The sequence below is a fragment of the Cricetulus griseus genome, chromosome 5, assembly GCF_003668045.3.
Source record: "Cricetulus griseus strain 17A/GY chromosome 5, alternate assembly CriGri-PICRH-1.0, whole genome shotgun sequence".
Lineage (NCBI taxonomy): Eukaryota > Metazoa > Chordata > Mammalia > Rodentia > Cricetidae > Cricetulus > Cricetulus griseus.
Genome location: NC_048598.1, coordinates 177170722 through 177188983, shown reverse-complemented (window position 1 = coordinate 177188983; position 18262 = coordinate 177170722). Strand labels below are relative to the sequence as shown.

The following is an 18262-nucleotide window of genomic DNA, read 5'->3' as shown; positions in this document are numbered from 1 at the left end:
AGTGATGACCTGGCAGTCTTGCCTTCAGGATGTGGCTGTCTCTGGTTCTTGGTTGCATAATTGTCAAGATTCTTGGTCCTGGGCAGCAGCTCACTCCTGTCCATTACTGATTCCCACTGGTCTCTGTTGGAAGGCTTTGCTGCCTCATCAAGGTTGCAGGCTCCCATGGACCAGCTGCCTTTCCCAAAAGCTCAGCCACATGGAGGTTCCCTCCCTCTGCTATGCAATTACCTCCTCTCTATCTGCCATTATCTGGTGAACATTGCTGAACTCTGAGGAGTTACCTTATCCAAGAGCTGTTTCTAAGCAAGGCACCTGACCCATGGCACAGATTCAGGCTAGAAGGCTATCTTGCTGCTCATATGATAACTAAGACTTGTTCTAGTAGCCCTATGACAGGGTGGTGATATTGATGCAAATTAGTGTTTGTCCCCATCATACAGTTGTTCTCCCAGAGTGCTGTTTCTGTCATACACACAGCCATCCTAACCGGAGTCAGCACTTCACAGCCCTTACCCTCCTTTTCAGTCAAGGTTCCTGAGAAGGAAACAGAGCTACAGGGATCCCCACACAACCCATATTACAAGCACACAGGAAGGACACTGCCCAGACCACAGGGTTAGCCATTCCTTAGCTCCAGAGGAGCAGCTGAGCTCTGTATTAAGTACACAGTGGTCAGAACTAGAATTATCTATTTCAACACAGGGCAGAAGATGCCGTGATGAATGCACTAATGGAAATATTTTAATTAAAATTCAATTCTATCACTTCTTACCCTCATGTGTACAGCCCTCTAGGAGAGGAGAGGGGGTTGGACAATTCAAGGGGCTTAGTGTGACTGAGCCTGGCTCCCCTTCAACTTGGTTCCCTCAGAATTATTAAGACTATTCCAGCTGAGGGTCGCCCGTAACTTCAGTATGAGGGAAAATCCACCTGAGGTTCCTGAGCTTCTCCAGCAGCCCATCCTGGTGACCACAGAGAATCACTCTTCCCTCATAGACACTTTCTGCATTTGTTCAGGGAGGACTAGGTGACATATTTTTTTTTAAGAATGTTCGTCGACGCAGAAGTCATAATTTTTAGAGGCGCTGATCAATTCTTGAGTTTATAATTATAAAGGGATCCCCAAGAAAACCAGCAGATGAGAGGACACCCTGATAACAGGAAAAAATAATCTATTATGTCTGAACCTGGGCTTTATGTGTGCTGAGCGCCCCCTGCTGGTCATTGGAAACCGGCAGGGAGGTTTTTGTCTGGGCTCACACTGAAAACTCCTCACTGTGTCTCTTGTACAGTAATAAGTGGCCGTGTCCTCAGTTCTCAGGTTGTTCATTTGCAGGTAGACCATGCTTTGGGAATCATCTCTGGAGATGGTGAATCTGCCTTTCACCGAATCCGAGTAATGGGCTGCATAATTATAACTTTTACTGTCTATGGTAGCAACCCACCCCAGCCCTTTTCCTGGAGCCTGGCGGACCCAGCTCATGCCATAGTCAGTGATGGTGAATCCAGAGGCCGCACAGGAGAGTTTCAGTGACCCTGCAGGCTTCACCAATCCTCCACCAGACTCAACCAGCTGCACCTCACAGTGGACACCTGCAAACAGAGAGGATCCTGATGAAGAAACTGTCACAAAGTCTACTGTCTCTCTCACTCATGTCTCCTTACACACTCAGCATCCCGTGTTATCTACCTTTTAAAAGAGCAACAAAAAGAAAAGCCAATGTAACCCCAACCCCATGTTGATTGTTTTGTTTTCAGTGCTGCTCACTGAATGGGAAGACAGGGCTGGAGTCCTCTGCCTGACCTGCGGGGTGAGGGCAGGGCTGGTTTTATGAGCAGAGAGAGGACGTATTTGCATATCTTCCTGATATATATTATTCTCTGGTGTGTGAGCCCTTGGGGCATCAAGTAATGGTGCAAATATGTAACAGCCAACAAAGTAGTAAGGACCAAGATTTTGTTAAAATATTATTAGTTTTTTGTTTGTTAAAAGCTTTAACAGACTTACTTGAATTTTTTGCATTTTTGCATGTATTCTTTACTGCTAATCTTACCAGTTATTATACAATAAGTTCATAGAAGTTTAATAAGTAGAAATTACAATTTGATATTTCAAAGGGCAATAATGTAAAGATCAATCCATATTGAAGTAAATATTAATTTACTGTAATGAAACTGCGCTGGTTAGAGCATGGGGAAGAATTTAACATGCACAAAGACCCAAGATGTATCCTCACTATGGAACACACACACACACACACACACACACACACACACACACACAGACACACACACAGACACACACCACACACACACACCACACACACAGAGAGAGACACACACAGACACACATACACACAAACACACACACACACCACACACACACACACAGACACACACACACCACACTCACACACACAGACACACACAGACACACTCACACACAGAGACACACAAACACCACACACACACACACACACACACACACACACACACCACACATACACACCACACATACACACACATATGTATATTGAATATATTATTCAATACACATGTTAAATAAAAATTAAGACAGGGCTCATCCTTGTGAAATACTAAACACATCATGAACCACTTTCAAATATATGCCACATCTTTGTGTTTGGGGTGTGTTAGTTAACACCTTTGGCATCTGTACCATTATTTTGCCTCAAATTGAAAATAGGTTTCTTGTCTGTGGTTACAACAGGAAGGAGAGAAGCCTGTTACCTGGTCTTTAGTGCCATGGTTTCATGTCTTCCCAACTCTCCACCCCCTGAGGATATAGGACTTTCTTGATGGTTTTGGGATCAGTCTCAAGAGGAGGACCCTTGAAATAGTCACCCCTGTATTAGAAAGGAGAGCTAGGAATTAATTGTTTAATCGATTGATTAATTCAACTATTACAAAAACATTGTTATGGCTAAGAGTTCTTTTTGACTAAGACATTGTTGTTTCTGTGGCAACTGCAGGAATGTGACTTCATTTAAAGCAACTAAATGCAGAGAGCAGATGATCGAAAGTCACTTCTGCTTTGAGTTCTTTGATGATCAACTCATTTCTCTGACAGGTTTCACTTATTTAGCATGATTATATGAGGGTAAACTAAAGGAAGAAACTCTGGACGGATGTGGTGACCTCCCTTGCTATTCTGTCTTTGCATCTGTTAGTAAGGCCCTGAATGGCTGAGGTGTGGTCATCCCTGCTGGCCTGTTCTCCATATTCATCAGGTTGATCTGTCCTGGGAATTGGTTCTGATCCAGAGTATGGCTGATCAATAGGATTCTTCCAAATCCAGAGTGTGGATTTTAGAAATCTACTCCACGGCCTTTTTCTTTTCTATTCCCCTAGCCATATAATTGGGAGGTTTCAGTGCAATAACAGCTTTTCCACTGGGCATGGACATGACCAAAAGAAAAAGGCCTGAGCAGAGGAGTGTGTGGCTCTTTTGAGTGAGGAAAAGAGTAACAGAGGGTGTGAGTGGTGGCTTGTGATTCGCCTCAGGTTCCCCTTTGGTTCTTTAATATTCGAGCATGGGGGCTTTTATTTTATAAACCATAAAGAAATTTATAACACAATGTTTTTTCATCCATTATCTTTTTGTCATATCCCACATAAAACTCTTGTCATTATTCCCCATCCATATCCAATCATCTTTATGCTCTCTTCATATCTTTCTGCCTTAACCTATCTCTGTCTCTGTCTCTCTCTGTGTCCTTCTGTCTCTCTCTCCATGACTTCCTCCCTAGTACTTCTTAACTGTTTTCCTTCCTTGTTAAGAGTGGATGCTGATCCATCCTCACAGCATGTCCTAAACTCTTACCTTGGCTCACAGGCACTCATGGAAATTCTACAAGACTGGGGTCTCTCTTATCATTATGTCCAAGTAGCACTGACCCCCAAATCAATGGGAACTCCTTCCAACAAACTAACTTTTCTTGCTTTAGGCAAAAAATTAGACAATAAAACAGGCTTTAATTTACCCACATGCTGTTGATCTCTCTCTTACTGGAGTAATCTATATTAGAGCTTATTCCCAGCTACCAACAACTGTATCAGACCCCTTGATATAGAGATATGTGTATGTATCTATTTAGAGATATGTATATGGATCACTTAACAACTTCAGGGGAGTATATTCACATTGGAAGCAGTGAAATATTGTGCATTTTACCACGACTCAATCTGTTTCTCCTTCTGTACCTGCATGCATTCAAGAGAACGAAGGGAAAGAGGACATCACTTTACAAGGATCCTCAACGGTGAATGGTGTGTCCCCTTACAAAGCTTTATCTCTCCCAGTCTACCTTTCCACGTTCACATCCTCCTATTTCCGGACAGAGACTTGGTTACTAAATCTTTCCCTAAGCTGAACATTTTCCCTGATGAAGAATGTTTAGGGATGTGCTCCCTTAATTGAGAGAAGCCAACAGCACTATGTAGGATTTTGTGTGCACCCATGGTTAAAGGTTTGAAGTGGAGCTACACAGATTAAAACAAAAAATGTTTACTCTACAGAGTGCCAGGCTATTCATATATGTTTTGCTCTAACACCAAGACCACAAATAATATTGACATGATTTTGCAAGAGAGAAGGAGATGGGACCAGTTCCATAAAGACTGCTCTTCTCTCAGTGGTCAGAATTGATGTGCTGTCCATTGCACTGTCAGAACACTGAGAAACACCTTAAGGATAATATTGTCTTCTCATTGTAGAAGAACAGTTACTCCAAAAGTTCAGGACGCTGGAGTGGCTTCCCTTGGCTTCCAGCACCTCAGTTCTCCTGTGTAATGTGTATAATGCCATGCTTCATAGTCCAGTATGGTGTGATGCTAATGGATACCATGGGTGGTATCTGAAAGTTTGCCAACCCTCAAGTGGTGAACAGACAAAGCAGCCAAGGTTTTATAAGGACTTGGAATAAAATCCCTGATATTAATATCCCACAGGCATCTTCATCACTATAGACAGAAATCTACAGAGAATTATATGACTTTGTCCATCACCCAAATCAAGATATAGAGCAGTGGTCAGATAATAAAGACGCTGCTTACCCATTTTCTCTTTACAGGTAAAATACAATTTTACCTGTAAATAGGCTGTTCTTTAGCTTCTAGGACATGCTGATGTGATTTAACCATGCCAGAATTATGGCACACTGATGGGGAATGTACTACTGTGTATGTTTATCTTATTGATTATTGAATAAAATATTGTTTGGCCAATGAGACAGCAAGTTAGACAGAACTAGGAGTCAAAGAGGATTCTGGGAAATGTAGTGGAGAAGCTGATCCAGGCAGGAAGTGACATAGCAAGGAGACTCATATTTAAGTGAAAGAGAAACAGGAAGGGCCCTCTCTTTTCCCCTCGGCTCCTGCTCCAGTGGCACGATGTGATCCACCAGCTAGGAGGGATGCCAATAAGGCATCCAATAAGATAAGTATTATAAAATATATAGATTTATGATAATTGAGACTGAGCTAACAGATGAAAATCCTAGTCATTGGCCAAGCAGCATTGTAACTAATACAAGTCTCTCTGTGTATTCATTTGGGCCTAACTTGGGCAGACGGCTGTAGAAAAGCTCACATGTGGCAGTGGGGCTCAGCGGCATTTGGCAAAAAGATTTAGAGTAACAGCACACAGGAAGGTAAGGGTCATATTCTGGCTGTGTTCTTGTGTCCTCCTTAGTGTTTCAAATTCTGAGTGAAAAGGCCACTTACAAAAATAATATAAACTAAAACTTCCCAATCATCCTCAGTATAGTAAAGTTCCTTCTAAAATACCTGCAATGTGTAAGATGCATTGTCACTGTTCCAGTCAGTGGCAATCTAGAATTGATGACAAATACAAACCAATTTTATCAAACAGAGTGGTGAGCACCCAGGGATGTTCACTACAGAATCAGGCCTCTACATTCCAACATTAGAATCCCAGTGCTCTGACCACAGTGCTATCTGAGATAGGAGCCAGTTTGTTGCCAAAATGGAAGACTCCACACCCTCAGGTTCCGCAGCAGGCCACTCAACTCTATCTTTAATCTGAAAACAAGAGATTGATTACTACTGCCAAAAGTAATTCAGGATCAGATGTATCAATAACTAAAGACATAAATTTAGATTTCATAGGAGAGATTAAAGCACCTACCCCAAAATCTATGGGGACCTCTTCCAATATATTGCCTTTCCTTGTTGTAGACAAAGCAAACTGGACTATCAAAGGCGCTGTGTTTACCCACATGCTGGTGATTTGTCTTTTATTGCCATAATCCATATTGTAGGTCATTCCCAGCTACCTAGCATCAGATCTAGTCCCTCAGATTTAAAAGGTATTCATATCATAATGTACTGACACAGTTTATCCTATCTTACTTTATTAATGATCAAGTCAGTGGATGTGGTCACTGGTAAACAGCTGATGGAGGTTAGTGCACTTTAAGAACATCCTCCAACACATCACTTTCTTCCCAGTGATCCTTTGAAAAATCGACAAACACCCTCTAGGAATGTGAAGTGACAAACAAAGGGACACTCTATAGTGGGAATTACCAATACTGAGTCAGGTAGAAATATAAGGGTATTTAATAGGGAAAAGCCTTACTTACAGAGCGACCTAGCCAGCTGGCGTGGCAGCAGTCTGTATGGCAAGTACCAAAGTGAAAGCGAAAGAGCAATCGCAGTCACCCTACATCCCCCTGACCACGCCCTCGCAAGCTTGTGAGGATTTGGTCAGGCACACCTGTAGCCAGCCTCTAAGTAGGCGTGGCTACAGCTTCCCCTACAACACTCAGATTGGTTATGTCTGAGCAAGACTCCAGGGTGATCTTCTCTGTCATCTCAGTTCCAGAGAAGCTTCCTGCTCCTCCAGGGTTTCTGACACACTCAGGATGTGTTTACAACACTGTGTGTCCAACAGTAATAGACTGCAGAGTCCTCAGATGTCAGGCTGCTAAGCTCCATATAGGCTGTGCTAGAGAATGTGTCTGCAGTCAGTGTAGCCTTTCCCTTGAACTTCTGATTGTAATCAGTATTACCATTTTCAGGATTAATGACTCCAATGCACTCTAGGCCCGTCCAGTTTTTTGCTTCATCCAGTGCATGGCGTAGTAAGTGAAGATGTAACCTGGAGCCTTGCTGAACAACTTCACTGAGGACCTAGGCCTCACCAGTTCAGCCCCAGACTGCTGCAGCTGGACCTGGGAGTAGACACCTGTGGAGAGAAAGGAAGAGTGTATATCTTTGACACCTCAGTCCCTGTTCCTTCTTCTGGTTTAGAACTTGAAATCCTCTTACCTGTAGTTACTGACACAAGAAAGAGAATGATACAGCTCCATCCCATGGTGAGAACTTGTGTCTTGTGTAAGTAAGGACAGGACACTGATCTTATGCTGTGCTGAGGTGTGGATGTCCTTGTATTCACCAGAGTAGACTCAGGTAATTTGCATATTAATGAGCAGGGTACTGCTTAGATAAGGACCTAGTCTTGCTGGAGAGGAAGGTAGAGGAGACCTATAGGTCAGGCAGCAGGATGCTGAGGTCCCAGTCCTAATCATTTCTGAGGATATGTATAGCAGCCTAGTACCCTGGGCTCTCTGCAGATGCTGAGGTAAGTCCTTATACAAGAGCAATATAATTGTCCGGTGCTGAACTAGCTTAGTCAAGATAGTTTTTGATACTAGCCAGAATATCAATCTCAAAGTGAAAGTAAGTCATCCAAATTAGAAAACAGAACACAATTTAACACTTCAGGTGACATGAATATATGTACATATATACAATAAAAACAGTCAAGGATTACACAAGAAATTAGACCAAAAAATAAATTAAGAAAATTAGTGGTATGCACCATAGCTAAACCCTATAAATCAATATTAGATATTTAATTAAATAAATCAAGAAAGAAAAAAAAGACATACAGACTTTCACCATGATACCTAAAACTCTCACTCCCAAACTCCTAACCTCTTCTTCTCTATTGACTATTTACACACACACACACACACACACACACACACACACACACACACACACACAGGTGCATGGGCATGTTTATACACAAAGATATGCATACAACATGCTAGGTTTGTTCAGTGTTGCATGTACATGATTTCAGGGCTGACAGCATCACATTGGAAGTTTGAAAATATTCACACAGCATACATATGATCAGGAGCCCATATACACATACGAAGGTAACTCAATCACAAGAAGAGGGAAAATCAATTAAATATTAAAAAGAATACATGATATTCATTTTTCTAAATGATACTTGGGTATGTTTATAGATATGAAAAGAATTTTCATTTTTGAATTGTTATAATTCACAGATTAAATTCACATGTGAATTTCTATCACATAACTTAGTATAACGTGTCAGAAACAAGAGATAATAATGGCTGATACAGACATAAGGCATTTCATTGGTTTGTCTGTAGACGAGTGTGGTGAGACTGGTGTGCACTCTTCACCAAACAAAACACAGCTTCACCATAAGTTCTCCCAGTCAACCAATAGGCTACAGATGAGAGACAGGAACGTGTGTTCATGAGAGGTCTACACCAACATCTGCATCTATGGCAGGGTCATTCCTAGGAGTCAAGATAAAAAAAGGACTTCACTATGAAGCTGAGAGTGGTTTGTGGGGTGGGGGAATTGAGGAGTTAATGGGATGATTGGCTGATCACTATCATCAAAATATGTCATCGATGCATAAAATGATTGAAGATACAATAAAATGATTCAGAAGAAATTATTCACAATATTTGAGGAATAAGTCATTGACAAAGAAAGGATAGCAAAGAGAATCTGTGAGAATACTGTGATGTGGTCTTGAGATGAGGAAAACTCTGTCCTGTGTGTGAAAATGAATGGACCTGAGTGAGTGACAGCAAGTGAAATAGTCCAGGGTTATGAAGACAAACACTGCCTGACTTGAGATGCATGGAGAATGAAAAGACAGAAAGACACAAAATAAATCAGAGGCATGGAGATTTGATCCACAGGCCATCTGCTGTAAACGTGTCTCATGCACTGGTGAAATCCTAGGCATGACTTTAAAACTTGGATCCAATTTCAAGGAATTCATGGTAAGTGGGATATCTCTGAGTAAAATGACTCTGTAAAACCTGATTGCAAACACCTGATATGGGAAAGTTCTTGATATAACCACGTAACTGACACTCCGCAATATGCCTAAGTTCAGTTTTGTTTTCAAATGCCTGGTTTCTGTTAAAGTAAACAGCTTCCAAAATATTCTCTCTTCAACATACTTTGGAGTCTGTGGTTAAGAACTGTTCAGTCAGAATCTCTTAACCTCCTCCTCCTATTTACAGGTTTCATCTGACAGCCACAATAGCTGTTTTGTTGCAATTAAAATAACATTTAATTAAAACACAGCACCTGATTTGTAGTTTTTACACGACTGAATAAAAACCCTACATAATAAACTTGTTTACATCTTCCATCCACTCTAGGAAAACAAATTCTATCCCCTAATAAAACAGCAACAAAAAACTCCCTTATAGTTAGAAATTAAACCTGATCATCCTATTTCAAAATTGCCGAGACTGTTTCTAGTGGGCTTCTGGAAATGCACCTTGACACCTGGCCTGAGGGAGGAATAAGGCACATGTGGATGTTACGGTGAGAGCGGGCAGGTGACCCAGACACCTGGTCTGGTGTCCTACACGGCCCTGCCATGCAAAATCAGCCCTGGCACCACAGCTAGCGCTGTGAATAGCATTTCCAGCCTGGTGGCTCCATCATGAGTTCAATACTGAAAGCATTTCAAGTGGGGATTCACTTTTTAAAAGATGAGCTTTTCAAAATGCTCCATCGAAAGCCTGGGCTGCCCAAAGCTGCCAGCCTCCATGGTGTACTGAAGAGCTTTTCTGCAGGAACTGTACTTGGGGGGAAGCCCAGACATCAGACTGCTAAGGTAGAAAGCCCAGGCCACGATGACCTCTTCAGGTTCCAGTGAGTAAAGGGGTCACAGGTGTGTTCCATCACCTCTTCCTCCAAATATGCAAGCACCATGACTTTGGGTAGCTTCTCTCTCTTATCTCTCTTCATTGGTGCAAAAAGTGACCATAGGCTCTCCCCTGTACCAATGTCTTTAAGTGGGGAGGCTGAATCACAGCCATTGGAGGTGGCCATGTCCTCTGAGGTAGAATTCAGCATTTCAAGCTCCCTGATTAAGTCTTGCCTGTACTGCTCTGCCTCTTGTACAAATTCATTGATGATGTCTAGTCTACTCATAATTGCACATGAATAGCACACATTACTGCATCCATCATGTAGGTGTTTACACACATGCTTTTCTTATTCTTAAATTTAATTTAATCTAATTTTCTGCTTCACACCTAATTTCTCACAGATTTTTAACCACATCCCTACATACCCAGTTATATGTGTTTCTTTTCATTTAAAAAAAAACAGAAAGAAAAATCACATATATAGAAAAAGTCAGTGAAGTCCTTGTTTTGTTCTCCTAATACTCCTGTGAAGTGTGGTTGATGTAACCTGGGTCTCTCTGCTGTGGAAAACTGACTTCCTCCCAGCAGCTGTCAATTGTGAGTGGCTTCATTGCTAAGAGTGGGACTTAGTGTCTACTGCCAATGCTCCATGGTTGTATTTTGTCTGGCTTGTGTGAATGGCATTCTTACTTGGTCTAAAGAGTAAAAATCTGGAGTCACATATAGAGGAAAATGCTGAGAAATCAGAGAGAAATCAAAGCCACCTTTACCTCCTTAGATTCCCAGCAGAGAAGAGAGCAATTTCCCTTTTCCAGTGTATATCCCTTCCCCAGCCAAATCTCACCTCCTCCCCCTGCCCAGCCATCTCACTTCCTGTCTGTCCTGTCAGTCCTCCTGACCTCTATGGTTAACTAGTGGCAAGCTCCATCCTCTGATCTTCAGACAAGTTTTATTTGTCCAACCAAGAAATCACCACAAGCTTGAGCTTCTCCATGTCTTGTTCACAGTCTCTGTGAGTTTTCATGTGCATCTGTTATATTGTGTCCTAGAAACAGTTTCCTTGATGCTGCCCATACCTTGTGGTTCTTGCAATCATTCCAGCCACTCTTCTTCATAGGTTCCTGAGCACTGAGGGGAGGGTTGTGACAAAGACATCCCATTTAGGAATGAGCATGCCAAAGGCTCTCTCCTTCTAGAGGTAGTCAGGTTGTGGATTTAATTTTGCTCTTCTTAAACACAGCAGTGTGTGAAGCAGAACATTGGGGCAGCTGTCTGAGCTCTGCTCACAACTGCAGAGTCATTTCTGTCCCTGAGATATGACCTCATCATAAAATAGCATCTTCAGTTTTCATTAAGTAGAGTCTTGTGGAGTTTTCTACTATACATTGTGGAAATCACATCTGGCATAAACCACTTTTCATGGACAGGACTAGGTCTGTCCAACCTTTCAGACTCTGCCAATGGAATCTGTCATTTCTTGCTCTCCCTGACAGGACTGCTGCTCTCTCCTCCAACCTCCATGTTCCTTGTATGTTACTAAATTTCAATTCTGCATTCCTTTCAGTGACTGGGGCGGTGTTAGTTTGAATTACAAGGTCCCCCAGTGGCTCCTGTTTTGAATACTTGGTCCTCAGTTAGAGCAACTCTTTGGGCAATAATAGCAGGTGTGGTCTTGTTGGAGAATGTGAGTGCATGTCTAAAAAGCATTGAGGTTCTACAGTTACATGGTATTTTCAGTGTGCCTCTCTGCTGCCTGCTTGAGGACCAAGTTGTTAGCCCTCAGCTGCTACTCCTCTCACTGTGCCTTTGGTTTGCATATCTTGGATATTAATGCTTGGAAACTGTAACAGCAATTAAATCATTTCTTTGTAAGCTGTATTTGTCACAGTGTTTTGTCAAAGCAATAAAAAATTAGGTAAGACAGACATTCTTAACCTTTTGGACACTGTGGTGATCAACTCAGAGAACACAGCTGGAATTTCGGTGGCTCTTAGAGAAATGAGCTGACTCTGTCACTACTCAGGTGTCACCCATAGACCCAACATGATCCCTGTTAGATTTAGATAAAATGGCCAGTACAGGACTGAATCAGAATCCTCAACATGGATGTTAATGAGGAGGACTCTGCACTCTAGGGGGCCCTTGGTAGTGGATTAGTGTTTTTATCTTGTTGCTGTGGTCTATGGACATGCCAGTATTTAGCATCAAGAATTTAGGTCATTTGCATATTCATGAGACAGTGAGCCCTTATTATCAAGACCTGATGCAGCCTGAGAAGGAGGCAGAAGCCTCCAATTCTGGCAGCAGGACACTGATTGACAAGTCCTAATCCACTGTGAGTAAATACATGCCATAACTCATCCCTAAGCTCTTCACAGAAAGAATCCTTCCCACTGAGAATGAGGTCCCCACTGTCATGTTCCTCAACCTGAGCCACACTGAATGGTTCGTGAGACAGCTGACCATCCTCAGTGTGAAATGTGTTTGGATCCAGGAAAAGTACATTGAGTCCATCCAGGCTTTAGCAAAGCATATTGGAGAGTGTTGTCAGACCCTCATGAGTTACCAGCAGGATTCATTGGACAACTCTAATATTAGATGGTCACACCTTAGACATTTTACAAAAATGTGTCATGAAATTCAACCTATTGAGTAGAACAACCCTTGTTATTGTTTCAATGCTTCTGGTTCTTAGACAGAGGCAAGGGGAGCCAAAATGGACTCTTGATAAACTCAGAGACTTCCAAAACCTTGGCTTCTAAAGTTTTCTTTTTCAGCATGCTGCAGGTGTGTTTCTTGTGAGTTTTCTTCTTTAAATCCCTTATTTTGTCTATTTGTTTGCTTTCTACAGTGATATATATATTTATATATATATTATATATATATATATATATATTAGAAAAGTCAAAGTTACATGAGAAATTAGAATCAATAAACTAAGAAAGATGGTGGGATGCATGATCGCTGTTCCCTATAAATCAATATTAGACATATTATCTAAATCAAGAAAGAAAAATAAAGACATACAGATTTACACCATACCTACCTACCCAAACTCTCACTACGCAATTCCTAGCCTCCTGCTCCCTATGAGCTATTTACACACACACACACACACACACACACACACACACACACACAGAGAGAGAGAGAGAGAGAGAGAGATGTGAGACGACATCGGAGAGAGAGAGAGAGAGACAGACAGAGACAGAGACAGAGATAGAGAGAGAGAGAGAGAGAATGAGAGAGAGAAATATATAGGACAACATGCTCATTTTTTCAGTGTTTTATGTACATGATTTCAGAGATGACCACTTCACATTGGAAATTTGAAAATATTCACTGTGTATGAATATCATCATGAGCCCATATACACATATGCAGGTAACTCAGTCAAAAAATGAGAAAAAAAACAGTTAAATAGTAAAACAAAATTACTTGATAGGCATTTATCTAAACAATACTTATCTATGTTCATAGATGTCTAAAGAATTTCCAATTTTTAATTATTAATTATTCACAGATTAAATGCACATGGGAATGCCCATCAGGTATCTTGGTATAACTTGTCATAAACAAGAGATAACTAGGGCTCATACACACACAAGGCATTTCATTGGTTTGTCTGTAGACGAGTGTGGTGAGACTGGTGTGCACTCTTCACCAAACAAAACACAGCTTCACCATAAGTTCTCCCAGTCAACCAATAGGCTACAGATGAGAGACAGGAACGTGTGTTCATGAGAGGTCTACACCAACATCTGCATCTATGGCAGGGTCATTCCCATGAGTCAGGATAAGAAAATGACTTCACTATGAAGCTGAGAGTGGTTTGTGGGGTGTGGGAATTCAGGAGTTAATGGGATGATTGGCTGATCAGTATCATCAAAATATGTCATCGATGCATAAAATGATCAAAGTTACAATACAATGACTAAGTTGAAATTGATCACAGTATTTGAGGAAGAAGTCATTGACAAAGAAAGGATGGCAAAGAGAATCTGAGAGAATACTGTGATGTGGTCTTGAGATGAGGAAAACTCTGTCCTGTGTGTGAAACTGAATGGACCTGAGTGAGTGACAGCAAGTGAGATAATCCAGGGTTATGAAGACAAACACTGCCTGACCTGAGACGCATGGAGAATGAAAAGACAGAAAGACACAAAATAAATCAGAGGCATGGAGATTTGATCCACAGGCCATCTGCTGTAAACATGTCTCATGCACTGGTGAAATCCTAAGCATGACTTTAAAACTTGGATCAAATTTCAAGGAATTCATGAAAAGTGGGATATCTCTGAGTAAAATGACCCTGTAAAACCTGAATGCAAACACCTGACATGGGAAAGTTCTTGAGACCAAATAACCACGTAACTGACACTCCGTGATATGCCTAAGTTCAGTTTTGTTTTCAAATGCCTGGTTTCTGTTAGAGTAAAGAGCTTCCAGAATATTCTCTCTTCAACATACTTTGGAGTCTGTGGTTAAGAACTGTTCAGTCAGAATCTCTTAACCTCCTCCTCCTATTTACAGGTTTCATCTGACAGCCACAATAGCTGTTTTGTTGCAATTAAAATAACATTTAATTAAAACACAGCACCTGATTTGTAGTTTTTACACGACTGAATAAAAACCCTACATAATAAACTTGTTTACATCTTCCATCCACTCTAGGAAAACAAATTCTATCCCCTAATAAAACAGCAACAAAAAACTCCCTTATAGTTAGAAATTAAACCTGATCATCCTATTTCAAAATTGCTGAGACTGTTTCTAGTGGGCTTCTGGAAATGCACCTTGACACCTGGCCTGAGGGAGGAAGGGGTAAGGCACATGTGGATGTTACGGTGAGAGCGGGCAGGTGGCCCAGACACCTGGTCTGGTGTCCTACACGGCCCTGCCATGCAAAATCAGCCCTGGCACCACAGCTAGTGCTGTGAATAGCATTTCCAGCCTGGTGGCTCCATCATGAGTTCAATACTGAAAGCATATCAAGGGGGGGATTCACTTTTTAAAAGATGAGCTTTTCAAATTGCTCCATCGCAAGCCTGGGCTGCCCAAAGCTGCCAGCCCCCATGGATGTACTGAAGAGCTTTTCTGCAGGAACTGTACTTGGGGGGAAGCCCAGACATCGGACTGCTAAGGTAGACAGCCCAGGCCAGGATGACCTCTTCAGGTTCCAGTGAGTAAGGGGGTCACAGGTGTGTTCCAGCATCTCTTCCTCCAAATATGCAAGCACCATGGCTTTGGGTAGCTTCTCTCTCTTATCTCTCTTTATTGGAGCAATGAGTGACCACAGGCTCTCCCCTGTACCAATGTCTTTAAGTGGGGACCCTGAGTCACAGCCATTGGAGGTGGCCATGTCCTGTGAGGTAGAATTCAGTATTTCTACTCCCTGATTAAGTCTTGCCTGCACTGCTCTGCCTCTTGTACAAATTCATCGTTGATGTCTAATCTACTCATAATTGTACATGAATAGGACCCAAGAACATAATTACTGCATCCATCATGATGGTGTTTACACAATGCTTTTCTTATTTTTAAATTTAATCTAAATTTTCAGCTTCACACCTAATTTCTCACTGATTTTTTAACCACCTCCTTATGTTCCCAGTTATATGTGTTTCCTCTCAATTTAAAAAACAGAAAGACAAATCACAAATATAGAAAAATTCAAAGAAGTCCTTGTTTTGTTCTCCTAATACTCCTGTGAAGTGTGGTTGATGTAACCTGGGTCTCTCTGCTGTGGAAAACTGACTTCCTCCCAGCAGTTGTCAATTGTGATTGGCTTCATTGCTAAGAGTGGGACTTAGTGTCTACTGCCAGTGCTCCATGCTGCAGACCTCACTCAGCATTTGATCCTGAGTCATCCCCAGAGTCATTTCTGCTATCAGAGGTGAGTTATTCCCATGTAATTCACGTTAGACTGTGTGGTGTGTATATTGTAAATTGTGGCAGAAAAGAACTCTGTTATTGCAGACCCCAAAGAACATAAACACAGAGAGCCTCCTGAGAAACCAGTAGATGGGGTGACAGCTGTGACCACATAAACCAGCACTCAGTCATGTCTGCACCTGTTCCTGTCCTGTCCCTCCCTCCATGTGTGACCTGCGCCCCCTGCTGGACCTGACCGCTCCTGCAGGGAGGTTTGTGTCAGTTTCACACTGAAGTCCTCTCACTGTGTGTCTTGCACAGTAATAAATGCCAGTGTCTTCAGTTCTTAAGTTGTCCATTTGAAGGTAGAGGGTACTTTTGGAGTCATCTCTTGAGATGGTGAATCTGCCTCTCACAGACTCCCCATAGTGTGTTCCATAGTTATTAGGTTTGTGTTTAATTACACCAACCCACTCCAGCCCCTTGCCTGGAGCCTGGCGGACCCAGTTCATCCAGTGGTCACTGAAGGTGAATCCAGAGGCTGCACAGGAGAGTTTCAGGGACTTTCCAGGCTGCACCAAGCCTCCCCCAGACTCCACCAGCTTCACCTCACACTGGACACCTGTGAAAAGAGAATTTATTGTGTGAGTAAACTCTCACAAAGGTCCACTGTCCCTCTCACTCCTGTCCACTCACACAGTATCTCTCCTTATGTATAAATTACCTTTGAACAGAACCACAAGGAAAACCCAGCTCAGTCTTACCTCCATGCTGAGTGTTGACTGTTCAGTGATGAGCACAGAATGGGAGGACCTGTGAGTCCAGAGCTGAGTGCCTCTGTCAGAGCTGTAGGGTCAGGGCTGGTTTTCATTGGCAGAGGAGAACAAAATTTGCATGACTTTCTGCTATATCATGAGCTGAGGGATGTGAGTCTTACTTGAGACAGTTTATGGTCCAAATGTCTTTGATGAAATAAGGACCAAAGTGGCATTTAGAGCATCAATGTGTCACTTAATGTCCTGGGGACAGAACTCAGCTGGTAGAGTGTTTTGCATGCCTGATGCTCTTTGTTCATTCCCAGGCCTGCATGATGGGCAAGCATTGGAGCAGGGGAATCATAGTTTTGACTTGTGATTTGTTTATATAAAACTGTCAGAAAAAATAGAGATGGCAAAAAATGAAATAAAAGATTATTTATTTGGACTGAGTTTATGGTTTTATATTTAAATATAGGTTTTTAGTCTGTATTATGCTTTGTATTTGTAAACTCCTTTCTTGTTTTGCATAGATTATTGAATAATGTCATAGGAAATTAATATATAAAACTAAAATATAAAAACATAAGAAATTGGCCTGGTGTTGGTGGCGCATGCCTTTAATACCAGCACTCAGGAGACAGAGGCAGGCAGATCTCTGTGAGTTCGAGCCCAGCCAGGTCTCCAGAGCAAGTACCAGGATAGGCTCCAAAGCCACAGAGAAAACCTGTCTCGAAAAACCAAAAAACTATAAGAGATTTTATATAAGGTTCAGTTAATAATGAATGATTACATTAAATTGAGTAAGATAATCCTACTGAAACCACAGCACATTGCTACTGTATATCCTGCTTAAATCTCTAAAATTGGTTACACACACACACATATATATATATATGTTATATTATGTATTATATATAATAAGACTATTCTTTGACCAATGGTAAAAGTGTTTTTTGAATACCTGTGTTTATGATTTAGCTCCACCAGGACTGACCAACCCCATCTACCATATAGATCTGCTCTTCACCATCACAAAGGCACAGACAGCTCCTCTGTGACCTCCCTAAAACACCCAGGGGGCCTAGTTCCTTGCAGCCACTTCCTTCTGCTCTCGGGATCCTCAGTGATGTGTCTTTCTCTCACCACCAGCTAGGCCTGCTCTTTCCCACAGAGAAGATCCTCCTGGTCCCTGAGGGACTTGCCTGTGCTGCACCACCAGGTCCTGCAGCTCCTACCTTTCCACAGTAAACTCTCTTCCTGTGACTTTCCTCCCCTGCCATCATGCTGTCTTTGCTCCTCCCCACATCTTAGGCAGTCTTCACCATGGTCTTGCTTCTCGACACTGCTGGGCGGACATTGATTTACTTAGCATACTTAGGCCTTCTAATCCTTTAGGTTCTTGCTTCTCATCATTGCCAGACTTCTTGGGTTTTGCAGAAACTTTGCTCCCCGAGCCTTCACTGTTTTCAAACTTTTCCAAAGCACCAAAATTACCATGTCTGTGAGTGACAAAGTTGGAGAAAATTCTGAAGCCTCCACTCTAGGGTGTGGCACTGATGTTTCTCCATCTCTGCAGTCCTGACCCTCCCTAGGACATGACACTCGATAGTGATCATGGGGGAGACTCACCAT

At 42.0% G+C, this 18262-nt stretch overlaps 2 gene segments (V, D, J or C); both read right to left on the bottom strand.

Moving 5' to 3' along the window:
* Nucleotides 1-884: 884 nt before the first annotated feature.
* LOC118238961 lies at nucleotides 885-1712 on the bottom strand (the record flags this gene model as incomplete). The annotated part of the segment is given in 3 exon segments: nucleotides 885-965; nucleotides 1280-1596; nucleotides 1694-1712. Coding segments are annotated over 3 exon segments (417 nt in total), but the record flags the coding sequence as incomplete, so codon positions are not given.
* Nucleotides 1713-16060: 14348 nt separating this feature from the next.
* On the bottom strand, nucleotides 16061-16642 carry LOC113831657. The segment is given in 2 exon segments: nucleotides 16061-16494; nucleotides 16597-16642. Coding segments are annotated over 2 exon segments (480 nt in total).
* Nucleotides 16643-18262: the final 1620 nt, after the last annotated feature.